At 45.4% G+C, this 14,110-nt stretch overlaps 1 protein-coding gene across 2 annotated transcripts in view; it reads right to left on the bottom strand.

Annotated features, from left to right (window-relative positions):
* KLF9 (KLF transcription factor 9) overlaps positions 1–13,741 on the bottom strand; it is a 30,933-nt gene extending 17,192 nt beyond the window's left edge. The window contains exon 1 of one of the 2 annotated variants that reach the window (XM_081279432.1): positions 12,126–13,683. In XM_081279432.1, coding sequence (XP_081135558.1) covers positions 12,126–12,630 — 505 coding nt within the window. In that variant the 5' untranslated portion in view covers positions 12,631–13,683. Of the gene's footprint in view, positions 1–12,125 lie in introns of both variants that reach the window. The other variant, XM_081279433.1, reaches the window with a different exon arrangement.
* Between the last annotated feature and the right edge of the window lie 369 nt (positions 13,742–14,110).

Here is a 14,110-nt window from a genome sequence, read left to right on the forward strand (position 1 = left end):
ATTTACTTTACATTGAGAAATTATTGGAATACTCCAGGTGTCCAAAACCCAAGAAAGGAAGAGTCAATCTGTTTCCTTCTCAAACAAATTGTTAGAAAGTTAAAAACTTTCTGTACATACATCTGCTTTCTCACTCCTCCCACACTCCCCTCTTCTCCTCCTCTTTCCATATGTGTGAAGGAAATGGCCCTCACAAGAACAGACAGGAAGCTTCAGAGGTGGAATCACACCAACAGTCATGGCAGGAATTGCCCAACAAAGAACCACCCTGGCTAGGAAGATGTGTGAGGAGAAAGACTGTGAAGAGAAAGACTGTAAAGAGTCCAGGAAAGCATTCCTCAAGAACCAGGCTGGCGTACACATCCCACCCAGCCTTGGACCCAGCACTCAACCACCCCACTGATGTACCACCTGGCCTCCCTCCCCGCTGGAAGGCAACAAAGAATGGCAGATACAAAAGGAGAAAGATTGCTTTTACTGCATGCTCCAATACCTTAGTGGGTAGAACCTCTAACACATGATAGAAGAGGTGTACAGGCCACCCCTTTATTGCAGAAATAATTTCAATTGTTAACACTGAACTCAAAAATCAATAAGCCCAGCAGCTCAGGAGGCTGAGGCAGGAGGAGCTTGAGTTCAAAGCCAGCCTTGCAATTTAGGGAGACCCTGACTCTATAAATAAATACAAAAAGGGAGGTGGGGCACTGGGGATGTGGCTCAGTGGTTAATCAAGTACCCCTGGGTTTAATCCCTGATTACCCTCCTTGCCCCAAAAAAGCTTCTTTTGTCAGAAATATTGCTGTAACTGTAGATGTTCTAGATGAATACAAATACTGGATAGACTTTGAAAGAATAATCCCACCCCAATGCCATCCCATCCTACTACCCTTCGCTCCTGACCCTTCACTGAATCCTTGTGGTTTGCAATCCTTTTGTTTCATTTGTTGATTCAGTCGAATGACTATAGAGCTTGGAAGTGAGATTTTACTTCCTGGTTCCAGTGTTCCTCTATGGAAAGCAGGTGATGCCCCGCTGTAGGTTCTGAAATGGGAAGTGGGTGTGTGTCTGTCCCTGTACTGTACTTCCTGTTCCAGCTCTTTGGTGTCTAGGAAGCAAGCCTATCTGCATATTTCTGGCATGACCTGAACCTCAACGGATTTATGAGAAAATTTGTGCAATTCTGGTGGGTCTCAAATGAAAGATGGCAGACAGGAGATTCTTGACTCAACCCAGCAAGACCTATATCTTGATGTCTGTTCTGTGACTCCCATCTCATAGCTCCCAGATAGCCATGCCATCAGAAGGGGACACAACCCATATTCTACAGTGCACTATTTGTTGCTAAACTAGGATGTTTGATAGCTATGTATATTAAAAGCATTTTGACTTAACTATATTCCCAGTTTATGTTTATTAGGTTGTCATTCCAGCAAACAGAGGGGCATCTGTATAAATACAGATGTTTCTAAACAGTGCCCAGAACCCTTAACTCTCCTCTTAACAGGCATGGGAAGTCCCCAAAAGTGCCACTATTGCCTAGCTTCCCCACAGCGTACCTGGAGCTTGCATAAGCCCCCCTAAGGAAGTCCCCACATACACGTGGCGCAGCTCAAAGGGATGTGTCTGAGGGCATGCCTTGAAGATTTCTACCCTTCCCCAAATTAGAGTGGGGAGGACTGTGTTCCTAAGCCCAGAAACTCACTGGGAAGAACACCACTAGAAGAGGGCTGCCTCACGGTGCCCAGGGAAGACCACCAAGAGCAAAGGACGGCGTGCCACATGGATGGCCTGTTGCCAGCTGAATAATAGAGCACCCTCAGGAGAAAGAAAGGCAAAGGACCCCAAATCAGAACAAGAATCCTGATTTTGTAAACTTTCACCCAAAGAGAATGAGGTGTCCAACTGTCCTGAGATCTCAGTGGAATCCTCCTTGGGCAGGAGTTCCTGAGTTGTGTTTTGAAATTTGGGAGTTGAGAATAAATGCCTGGGCAAGGGAGACAGCCCATTCTCTATCCTGCTGGGAAGCCCTGATGAGTAGGGTCCTGCTCCCTCCAGAAGCATTTTGTGGCTAGTCATGGGTATGGTTTGCAACATGAAATAGGGAAAGCCAGCTGTTTGGTTGTCATTTGGCTTATTTCCATTAAAATGATAATGGGGCAACACAGTGGCATACCTGTAATCCCAGCCGCTCAGCTGAGTCAGGAGGATCTCTAAATTCAAAGGCAGCCTCAGCAAAAAGCGAGGCACTAAATACAAAATAGGGCTGGGGATGTGGCTCAGTAGCCGAGTATCCCTAAGTTCAATCCCCAGTGCCAAAAAAATCGATAATGGTATAAAGCTACAGTAGAATTATGGTAGCCCTGGCATCTTATGTGTGCTTTTTTTGTTTGGTTGGTTTTGTTTTGGTTTTTGTTATTTTTGAGCTCTTTTTCCTCTCTTAGGATTTCTTAGGATGTTTTTGCGTAGCATTGTGCATACTGAATAGACTTCTGGATCTGAATGGAAACCGCTATATAAACAGTTCATCTTTGCACAGACTAGTGCTTTATTAGCACATAGGGTAATAAATGTTCCTGTAAACATGATTCATTTCTCTGAGCATTAAATGGACAGTCTTGAGTTAGGATGAAGTAACTGGCTCTGAAGATCACACTATTATCTGAAGATAATGCTGTTAATTCTTTTTTTGCTTTGTTTCCTTTTTAATTTATTCTTTTTTGCTTACTCTTTTTTTTTTCTCTAAGAGCATGCTGTTATATTTGTTCCACGTGAGTCTTTAGATCCAGCTTCTACATCACCCAGTCAGAAAGGCCTGTAAGTCTGTACCTGCACAAACATGTCAAAATAATCTGTTTTCTGTAAAAACCCTGTTGTCCATTCATTACTGGCCTTTAAAGTTGAACTCCAGAGACGAGAGGAAAAGATGTTGTCATACTGTTTTGTCTCTCATTTAGTTAAACTGTTCTTTTGAACATCTGCTTGTGGGTCTAACTGAACTAGTAGAGGGCCTAGGTGTTAGTTTTGCCTGGCTCACATTTATTCCCTTTTGGGTAATAAATAGTGCACTCTGAAGTTCCTACTCCCTTCCCACTCAAGAGTTCATGTAATTCCTAGGGGTGACCACAACACTCTTCCAGACCCAAGAGGTTGGATGAGCCCCAGTCATGCCACAGGAATTGATCTCAGGGATGGGCATACAATTTGAGTTTAGCCATGCAACTTAAGGCCAGGGACTTTTGCTGGAATCACTGGGAATTGGAAATGTCCTTTCCATCGGGCTTGCTGAACTGGCAGGATGTGAGTCTGGCATTGCGGGCAGCCATCTTAACACCATTTAGAAACAGCCTGCCCATGAATGAAGCCAGAGCAAAAGACAGCAAGGCTGAGTCACAGAGAGCAGACATGGAGCATCTGTATCCAGAAAACCTGAACGGAGTGACCCCAGTTGTGTCTGCAACTCGAACCAATAAAGTTCCATTTTTTACTAAGCCGGTCCAAGTGTGGATTCTATTGCATGCAACCAAAGAATCCTGACTAATCTACTATTGGATCTAAAACTGAGTTCTTTTTCAATGGAAGGGAAACAGCTTGTGGATAACTATGGCAAATACAAGGTAGGTGTGATCAAAGTCCAAGATGTCTGCCAAAACTCCTAACCAAGGTTCATGAATACCAGATAAAAACCAGAGTTAGAACAGGAGTGGACAGCTGATGATGGATGGCTTTGGGGGAACCAAATCCAAGAGTTAAACAGTTCTTCCCACCACCAGAAACCTAAACCGGGCAACAGTGGTACTGGCCTGTAATCCCAGCAGCTTGGGAGGCTGAGACAGGAGGTTCAATCCCCAGTATCCCACCCCCCAAAAAGAAAAAAGAAACCAAGGGATCCAAGTCAATAGCTATTCATTTACAACTCCAAGCACCTAGAAACATACTAGGAAAACTCCACTGTAACCTTAGGTCAGGTTAACTAGTCTGATTCCTCCTATTAAATAAGTACCTAATAAATAACAGCACCTTTTTAATCTCAGGATTGCTGTGAAATCATTCAGCTTGGAACCTAGCATATGAAACATATTTGATGTTATTTTTATTGCTATTATTGACAAAATTTACAGTGCCTGCTATCAGCATTTAGCACAGCTTTTTGCATAACAATCACTCAATATTATTTAAAGGGATGAAATCCTGATAGATTCATCTAGCATTCTAAACAAAAATTCTAAGAATCTTTAGCTGGGCTTGGTGGGTGGCACATGCCTATAATCCCAGATACTCTGAGGCTGAGGCAAGGAGGATCAAATTCCAGGCTAGCCTAGGCAATTTAGCAAGACTCTGTCTCAAAATGAAAAATAAAGAGGGCTGGGGATGTAGTTCAGTGGTCGAGTACCCCTGGGTTCACTCCCTAATACCACCCCCCCAAAAAAAAGACTCCATTTTGGTTCAAGTCAGGCCCTCCCACAAGCTTGCACTTCTACCAGGATGAAGGCTTAGCTCCAGAAAGAAGTTCAAACTTCACAAAACATCACTACCTGAATTTCAAAACCTTGTCATTATTTTTTTTCTAATATTTATTCTTTTTTTAGTTGTATTTGGACACAATACCTTTATTCCACTCATTTATTTTTATGTGGTACTGAGGATCGAACCCAGGGTCCCATGTGTGCTAGGTGAGCGCTCTACCACTGAGCCACAATCCCAGCCTCTTGTCATTATTTTTTGTATGGTTTAAAATCCCGTCTTTTTATTTTAAATTATTGAAAAATGTCCTTACTTTTTCAAAAGACTCAATCTGGTCAGTCAGGGATGAATTCTAATTCTTCTTTTCAAATTTGTGAACATCCTCATTTTACTAAAAAATTAAATTCAGGGGCTACAGTTTAAGCTCAGTGGTGCAGCACTGGCCTACCATGTGCTAGGACTTGGGTTTGATCCCTTGTACTGCAAAAAATAAATAAATAGGCTGGGTATGGTGGCCCATGCCTGTAGTCCCATGGCTCAGGAGGCCGAGGCAGGAGGATCCCAAGTTCAAAGCCAGTCTCAGCAATTTGGCAAGGCCCTAAGCAACTTAGCACGACTTTATCTCAAAATAAAAAAATAAAAGTGCTGGGGATGTGGCTCAGTGATTAAATGTCCCTGGGTTCAATCCAGGGTACAAATACATACGTAAATGAAAATTCGAAGATCTAGCAGCCCTGGCATTAGATGGTCAACTAACTGGTTCTTGCAGCTCTGGAACCATCACATTTCAGGTCTGGATTCTCAGTTCTTATCTCAGGATTCCACAATCTAGAGTAGCTCATGATAAACTAAGATAAAAGGGAAGCCCATAAACACAGACATTATGGACAAATGGAAATGAAGACCCTACCAAAAAAAAAAAAAAAAAAAAAAAAGATTCTCTCACTCCCTTCATGGGGGATCTCATTCTAATGAATATTAACAGTAGTCCTGTATTTGCTAAGGGGACTGCTTGATGCCCCAACAAGACAAATGTTTACTTTTGGCCTTAATGCACCACAAAGGTATTAAAGTTTCAGGATTCCAGGAAGGGAGTAGACCCCTCCCACTGCTCTACAATAGAAGGGCAGAGGCCACTGGCTGACTCCACCTCTGCCCTTTTACTTGGTTAATTCCTTGAATCAGCTCTTTAAACCCAGGTTAAAAAAAAAAAAAAAAAAAAGTTAACCACAGATTGAAATCCTCAGGAGAGCCCGAGAAGGAATTCAAAATGAAGAAAGCTCTAAACATCCACAGAACTAAGCTTGAAGTAGAGGTTTTAGCATTTTCTGCTAAAAAAAAAAAAAAAAAAAAAAAAACCCTTCTGGGTACCTGGTAACCTTATGGTGCCCAAAACAGGTGGCTCTGGAAAATTACCAATAGGTCCAGAGTCACGTGCTAGTTAAGGCAGAGAGATGCTTTTGAGCCCTCGCAGAGTGCTTCCAAAGCCTTCCAAGTCCCCCAAAATATTTAAACAGAACAATCCCCATGTCTCTGAGATGGTGGCATATGCTTTTTTTTAACAGACAAAATGATGGATGAGATGACCTCTCAAGGTCACTTCCAACCTTTTGAGTTCTATTCTTTCAATACTAACAACTGTTGCCACCCAGTGCTCTGGGCGGGGGGCCTAGGCCTATGACTAACTTCCAACAAAAAGTGGGATGGAGGGAAAGCCAGGATTCCTCCAAGACCACTGACAGAGGATTTTACTTCTTTCCCTTTTTAACCATCTGGGTTTTTTTTTTTTTCTCCTTCTTTTTCTTCTTCTCCTCCTTCTTCCTTTTGCCCCTCCTTTTTGTGTGTGTTGCATAGAAACAGAAAGTGCCTTTGTACCAATTACTAGGCACTAATTTACGCAGTTCAGTGGGCGCTGGGCTTGCTGGAGAAACATTAGGAAAAGGTGGGTGGGTCGGATGTGGGGGAGGTTGTTAACAGGGAAGGCTTTGCAGACTGCAAGCTATTCCCCAAGGCTTAGAACAGCCAGAGGGAGAGAAGGGGGGGAAGTGAGTATCAGATTTGGAATTCAAGACTAAGAAACTCAACAAAGCCATTTTTTAAAAACAAAAATCAAGTATGCTAAGGATCATAAGGCACTGAATAATCAAACTGATAGGCTTCCAATTAGAGCATAGCGTGCTTTTTTAGGGGCTCCTGAAAGTGAATACTGGGAATCATCCGCCCACTTCTCTTCTCAATGAACTTATTAGGGAAGACCATTGTCAGCCACTTTCCCAATATGTCACATGATGTTTCTCCCTGGGAAATTCAATCTGGGAATTTCCCACAGACATTTGCAGAATGACTAGTTCTTGGGATAAACGTCAACAGTTGAGACAGGAATATAAATCTGATCCTTATGTTCAGAATCCAGAATTCATTTCGCCCAGGTCACATCTTTGTGTCTGAAGAGAATGGGGTGTTGACCATCAAAACAGCACTGTTTACTGTAACACCTCCCCCTCCCTCCCAGGGCCCCACTTACACTCCTCCCATCTCTTCTCACCACCCACAGAAGATTTGAGAGGAAAATCACAGAAATGATGTGTGTACTCTGTAATTTTACTCCACTTGTGTTTTCTGTTGTGAAACAGTAATCCTGCCAACCTTAGAGTGACTTCCTCTGAGCCATCTCCACCTTGTCATTGCTAGGGCAGATAGATGGAGGATGATGGGGGACAAGTGAGAAATGAGGGAAGGACTGCAACTGGTCCTTTACCCCTTTCGCTACTAGGAATAAGAGCAATGCCTACCCTCCCCATCTTTATGGGGTGACTTTGGCAGTGGGCTGGAGAACTGTGGGGCCATCCATCTCTGGATTCATGGAAGTCTTCACCTTTGGTCCAACACAGAAGCAAACCCATAGGAACCCTGCATGCTTAGAAACCTTCTGTCTGCAGAGGCCATCTACATACACTCCATTCCATACACTCCATTCTCCAATGCAGATGGTTATTTCTCCCTAACAGGATACTTACAAGTGTGTTTTCATTCTATTGGGGAGTGTTGGGGGGGGGGGGTAATGTGACATTGTCCCCAAGGGGGCAAAAATTAGTGCTTTGGAGGGTTTTTAAAAAAAACTTAAGTTTTCACAATAGTCTGTGGCTTTCTAAAAGGTCACAGTCCATAAACAGCTCTATAATATGACTGTGGTATTAAAATATCATGGCAGAGGTGTGGGCAATCATTTATTAAAAAGTCTAGTCTCATTAAGGGAGAGAGAATGGGAAAAGGGTAGAGAAACATTTACCTGTGCAAGCCCCCCTTAGGCTTAGTTGTTATGAAATGCCACTCTCCCAATCAGTCTGGGGAGTCCTCTGGAAAGAATCGGACAGAGAGAATGCCTCTTTAAGGATCAGGATACAGGGTCTCTGTTCCACTCAGGAAGAGAAAGTGGTAAGGACCAGGCAGGTGTGGCTTCATGGGCAGCCAAGGTCCCTTAGTCAGGGCCTGGGGTCAGAGCAAGAGCCTGTCCCTGAAGCCTTGCCCCTTGGGGAAAGGAAATGGATCCCACTCACACCTCTGATGGTCCTAGACTCCCCTTGACCAAATAGGTGACTCCAAAGCTTGGAAGAAGAGTTCAAGAGGCTCAGAAAAACCTGGCACCTGTGTAAACAAACTTTTTACCTGAGTTAGAGAGGACCAGTAATGGACATTTCTAGAGGAGCTGAAAAACCTATTTCTTCTATTGGAGAATGACTTCTGCTGTGGGGGCTATGCAGATCCCTTCTACCAGGAAGTCTAAATACCCCAAGAAAACGGTCCAACAGGATAAGGAGCAGCACAGGCAGCCCCTCGGGTTTGCTGCAGCTCTCACCACTCCTTATTTTACAGAAGTTTCCTTTTGTTTTATTAATAAAAGCTGTCATTTTCTTTTCCTCTAAATTGGGCCACGATGGTTGGTATTTGGGATGGATTTTTCAGACTCCAGTTACCAGTATCATCAGCTCAACCTACTGTCACCTATTGAGGACAGCTGACTTACCCTCCAAAAAGAATAACATAAAATACTCTTAGGCATGAAAACAAGGTCTAAGGTTTCTGTTGATTGTATATCAACCCAGTGTGACTCTATATCAGCCTGTTCTGATGACTTCAGATCTGGAATAGGATGTAGTTGATTCCTTCTCCAAAGGATACACCCCCACCCCACCCCAAAATATACATATATGCCCTGTACAGCGGATCTGGATCCACAAAGTCAGGAGACTTAAGATACACTTAATGTTACATTTTCAAATAACAGCAGTATGGTCTGATTCATTTTGGTCTGCTACCCATGTCTAAAAAGTCTGAGAACAGGACAGAGTGTATTTGCTGATCCATTGTTTAAACTTTAGGTTTATCAACTGAACAGATACATCTGGTCCAGAAGCTAAGGGAAATCAAATTGAACATATTATTTGAAAATGTAAACTAACACATGCCAGGAGTGATGGAGCACACCTGTAATCCCAGCAACTCTGGAGGCTGAGGCAGAGGAACACAGAATTGAGGCCAGCTTTGGCAATTTATTGAAATCCTATCTCAAAATTAAAAAATAAAAATGGCTTGGAATGTAGCTCAGTGGTAAAAAGCATCCCTGGGTTCAATTCCCAGTACTGAGAGGGGAAAAAAAGTTTATCCTGTGTTCCCTGACTTTGAGGACACCTTTTATATTACACACAAACTGTAAGATTTACCATTATTCAAGGATGTGAACTCTTAAGTGCTTTATGTGTTTAATTTTGCAGTGTTGGGGGATCAAATCCACGGCCTTCTGCATACTAGGCAAGTGCTCTACCTTTGAGCTACACCCCAGCCACATCTGGGTGCTTTATATATGTTAACTTTGCACAAGAACCTGTGAGTTTAGAATAGTATCCCTATCTTGTGGATTAAGAAATGGAGGCTCAAAATAGAGGTTGTAAAAAAAAAAAATGCCAGCAGAGATCATGTTAACAATTAAAATAGGAGGCACTGGCCCACAAATAAATGATTAGTTCAAACTGATTGTTGCTAGACAGAAATTCAGGTCCCATCTTGCCAGATTTTTAAAATTTTCCACCGAAGCCAGATTTCTAGATTTGTGCTGAAATCCTGATTTTTAGACATTGGTAACTAATTAAATTTTTATACACTCTATATTGGCCAGGCCAAACAAATCCACAAGCAAATTCAGCAACAAACCTCTAGTTTGCAAACTCCAAGTCAAAGTAATTTGCTTAGGGTCTTACAACTACGAAATAGAAGGACAAGTCACAACCCAATTCAGCTAACCTCAACTCTCCTTCCTCTCAAGACACTGTGCAAGGAGCTACACCGAAAAGATTGAAAATTTGTTGAAAAGCTTCAACTTCTAAAGTTGCTGGTCTACTATGGAAGCAGCAGCTGTAGGAGGCTCTATAAGGAAGTGAGCAAGCACAGGGATTCTCAAGGGAGTGCCGAGCAGTACTGAGCAAGGGGGTGTGGCTGGGATTCTAGCTCTTAAACCTTCACAGAATGCAGACATTTTAAATGCTATCTCTGTCCACCTTCTGGATTTAACTACCAGAAGAAAAGAAAATCAGGAAGCCCTTTTCCCCACCCAGAAGTGGATTTAACTTGAAGCTGTTATCTGAAACTTCCAAATGAAGGAAACCTCCTCTACAAGTCTCTTAATAGTATGCTTAACATATAAGTCCTGCTTCTGGTAACATTTACAGAGGCTGGGGATTTTATCCAACCATGTGCTAGGATATCAGATTCCACCCCCCCCCAAAAAAAAACCAAACATAAATAAGACACTAGCAATCACCATATCACTAGTTTTAAAAGACTGTAGCACTTAAAATGGGATGAACATTTGCCTTCATTTTCCTCTCTGGGCTGTGTAAAAGGTTCTCCTGAAAACAGCTGAGCCGACTTGCCTTATGGAGAATTAAAGAGCAGCACGCATGCACGCACACATAAGCAGCCATTTCTATAAATGCTTAAGAAAAGCACTGAGCCGAATGGCCCAGAACCCTGGAAATCCTATTCCTGAGTCTGACAGACTCTAGCTCACAGAGGCATTGCGGACCTTCGCAGCTGCACAACTGGACAGCTCCCTGAAGGAGAAAATGTCTTTGCTCAAGGTGGCAGTGGGTGTCTATGTGAACAACTGAACTCCGGGAACATGGCTGACAGGGCCAGGCCCGCCCAACAGCTGCTGGTGAGTAACACCCTGGTGGATACACCCCTACTTCACCCCCAGAGCCACGCTAAAGGTCACAACCCCCAATGCAGGCACATGCCTTTTATCAACTTTACAGATAGAAACTTTAAAAGGTGCTGTTTTATGGCAACCTAGATGCTGACCCTAAACAGGCCCTAATTTTGCATTAACCACAGAAGAAATTCAGACTTATTCCTGTGCCAGCAGCCACCTCCACAAGAATCCTTCCTAAGGAAACAAATTGAGAGGCAGTTACACAGCCTTTCTTTTAAAAACCAAAAGCAAAAGTAAAGCAAAACGGAAAATCCCAACAAAGTATCATTTTGAAACCCAAAGGCCCAGGGTCAGTTCTTCAAAGTATCAACCCTTTACACCAAAAAAGCTACCTTTCCAAACAACTCCAACAACCTCTTAAACATGGCGTCTTTAGGACAAGAGGGAAAAGCTGTTGAGGACCAACCCCCACCACCACCTTATCAGAACAGCAGTTAAAGAAGAACCTTTCTAAAGATTGTCAGTATGTCGAAATGCTTTCCAACTTTTTCAGTGCATGTTAAATAGAACCAACAGAACTGGCTAACCAAGGTCCCTACAAGTCTCCAAAAGCCCAGCTTATACAGCAAATGTCTTTGCAGTCACATTCATTTGTCCAGCTTTGCTGCTTGTTCTCCCGAGAGCAAGTTGACCTGGCAGCCTCCAGAGTCGCCCAACATTGACTACAGAGCCTTGACCTCGGGCAAGGACCACACCTCACTAACCGTGGTATTCAGGGGTGGAGCGCACGTCCCCAGTCACAGGGGGTAAAAATTAGCTCTGTAATTTCGCTCACTGAGAAGGTTAACTAGAGATGAAATTAACCCACCAACCACTACTTGATTAAACTCTTCTGCTGCCTGAAGCAGTGTCATTTTAAACCTCTCAGGGAAACTCTAGGCCAAATTTAAAACCACCTTGGCGAATCCTGAAAAGTAGCAGGCATCCAGCTAAGTGAGTCCTTAGTCATCCCTAAATGGCTCCATGTAAAATGTGCAGCTTCCCCCCACGTTTCGTCCACTTCGCTGCGACCCCACAACGGAATGAAATTAAAGATACGCCATCTGACTTTCCTACCGCCACCGTCTACACAGCTGGGGTGGCCCCGCCAAGGCTGGGTGCGGAGTCCCGGGGGCGGGGCGGGCCAGGGGCGGGGCGGGCCCCGATCCCCGCCAAGCCACGCAAAGCACTCGCTCTGCCCGCCAGTTTAAGGCTCTCCGTGGCTTCTAGACGCCAGAGACAATTAAGGAGAGAGTGAGCTTTCCACGTCTGCACGATTAAATTATTAAAGAGTTAAACAGCATCTTATCCAAAATGTTTGCACCCTCGAAGCCGAGTGCGGTGTCCTGAACGCCAAGGTACACTGCCCGGCCAAAGGTTAACCCCAGAGCGCGGGGGAAAGGACGACGCTGCTAACCTGTATGCACTCTGTAATGGGCTTTGAGATGGGAGGATTTTCCATAGACTTTCCCACAGCCACTGTAGGGGCACTTGTGCCTCTTTTCGGAGGCGTGTTTCCCTTTCGCAGCCACTCCAGGGTGGAGGAGGGAGAGCGGGCTGGGCGCGCTGCCAGGATCCTGTCTCTCCTCCGGGCTGTGGGAAGGACTCGACCCAGATTCGGTGGTCACGTCGCTGTCGGATCCCATATCCTCATCAGGACTCTCCAGACTGTCGCTGCACACCGATGGGGTCTGGATGGGTCGGTACTTGTTCAGATCCAACAAGCTCTTGGCAATGGTGACCAGCGTGCAGTAATCCTTCCAGGTGTCCCCCGGGTCACCGTGTTCCTTGGTCACCTCGCGCTCAGGTAGTCGCAGCCGCTCGGTTTCTGGAGCGCCCCCATGCTCCGACACCGCAGCGCGGTTCGAAATGGAAACCAGACACTGGGCAGCCACAAAGTCCATGTAGGCAGCCGCGGACATGGTGCGGGAGACAGCAGCCTCGGAGGCGCGGTCAAAGTTGGCGGTGGCTGCGGAGGTTCGGCTCTGGCTGCCCTGGCCTCGGACGACTAGCGCGGCGCGGCGCAGCGGCCAAGGGGGCGGGGGCGCGGGGCGCTTCCGACTCGCTAGAGCGCCGAGGCGACCTCAGCCCCTCATCTTTACGTAACCGTCAGCGCCTCCGCACGCAGCATCCACGGCCCGGGGCTCCGCCGCGCCGCTGCCTCCCGCCACTGTCCCTGCCCTTCTCCGGGCGCGATCTCCACGACAGGCGCGCCGGCCCCTCTCAGCCGGCTCCCTTGGAAAGATGCCACACGTGGCGGTCGCAAGTTTAAACGACTGAAAACGCCCCCGAGGCGCTGGGAGAGGAAATTGCCAGAGAAGCACACGCCCTCGGCCGCCTCACCGTCGAGCCAAAGCCCCTAGACATTCACCCCACCACCCCGACGCGGGTGGCCAGGACCGGACCGAGCGCAAGGTCTAAGACACACTTTTCCCCCAGTCCACTGACGGCTTCTGAGCCCCTGCTCTGGCCGGTCCGCACCGTTCCGGCATTCTCTCGCTCAGTAACAATTTCGCAGAATCCCATCACGTCACAATCCAAACCCCCTCCAATTGGCCAGTGGGGAGGGTGATTCAACTCTGTTTACTTTCTCCCCCTGCCAGTCAGAACGGCCTTTCGGTGGAGAGGTGCGTCTAGAACTGAGGCGTGCGGCCAATCCGACTGTTCCGTTCCACTGCCTCGTGCTACCCCTACAGTCTCGAACGCTGACATTTAAAAGGGTAACGGCCGGGAGGCAGGGAAGAAGCGGCCGCTCATCCTTGGGGGTGCTGCGGGGTCCGACCGCCGGTCCACGCCTCCTGGCTCACTGGCCAGTTTGCAGAGCTTCGGGACACTTCCTCCCTAGTCAGTTGCACTCGTCGTGTGACAAAAGACAACTTCAGTTTTGGTTTTCCAGCCTGCAAACAGTTAAGTGACTTCCTGCAAACGCTACAGTCCCAGCAACCAGCCTTCCAATCAAAAGTAAGTTGGTTGATGTCACTGGCATTCGCTCAGCCAATCAGAAGGACGTTCCGAAAGCAAGCGCTCAACACTTGTAAACGCGCAGAGCTGTTGTGAAACTGGACACATCTTTGTATTTTGTGTTGCTGGTAGTGAAGTTGAGCTATAGATGGGAGGACAGTGATGAGTAAGTGCAGTGTGAGTCTATAATTCTTTTAAAGCCCTCAATATGTCAGGACAAATTGTCCAAGAATAAACACAAATGAGAAAGCATCAATTCTTTTTTTTTCATTTTTGTTTTTTGAATGAAGCCTACTTTGGAGCAATTGTTTAAAAAGTCTCCCATCCAATACATTAATTATAAGCAATTCATACTTTAAAAAAAAAAAACAGCTAACAAAAGTTCTTGTTTTAAAGCATGGACTTTGTCCAGATTGAAACATTCCATTTTTATTTTTTGCC

The sequence above is a fragment of the Spermophilus citellus genome (genome assembly GCF_964194105.1).
Source record: "Spermophilus citellus genome assembly, chromosome: 2".
Lineage (NCBI taxonomy): Eukaryota > Metazoa > Chordata > Mammalia > Rodentia > Sciuridae > Spermophilus > Spermophilus citellus.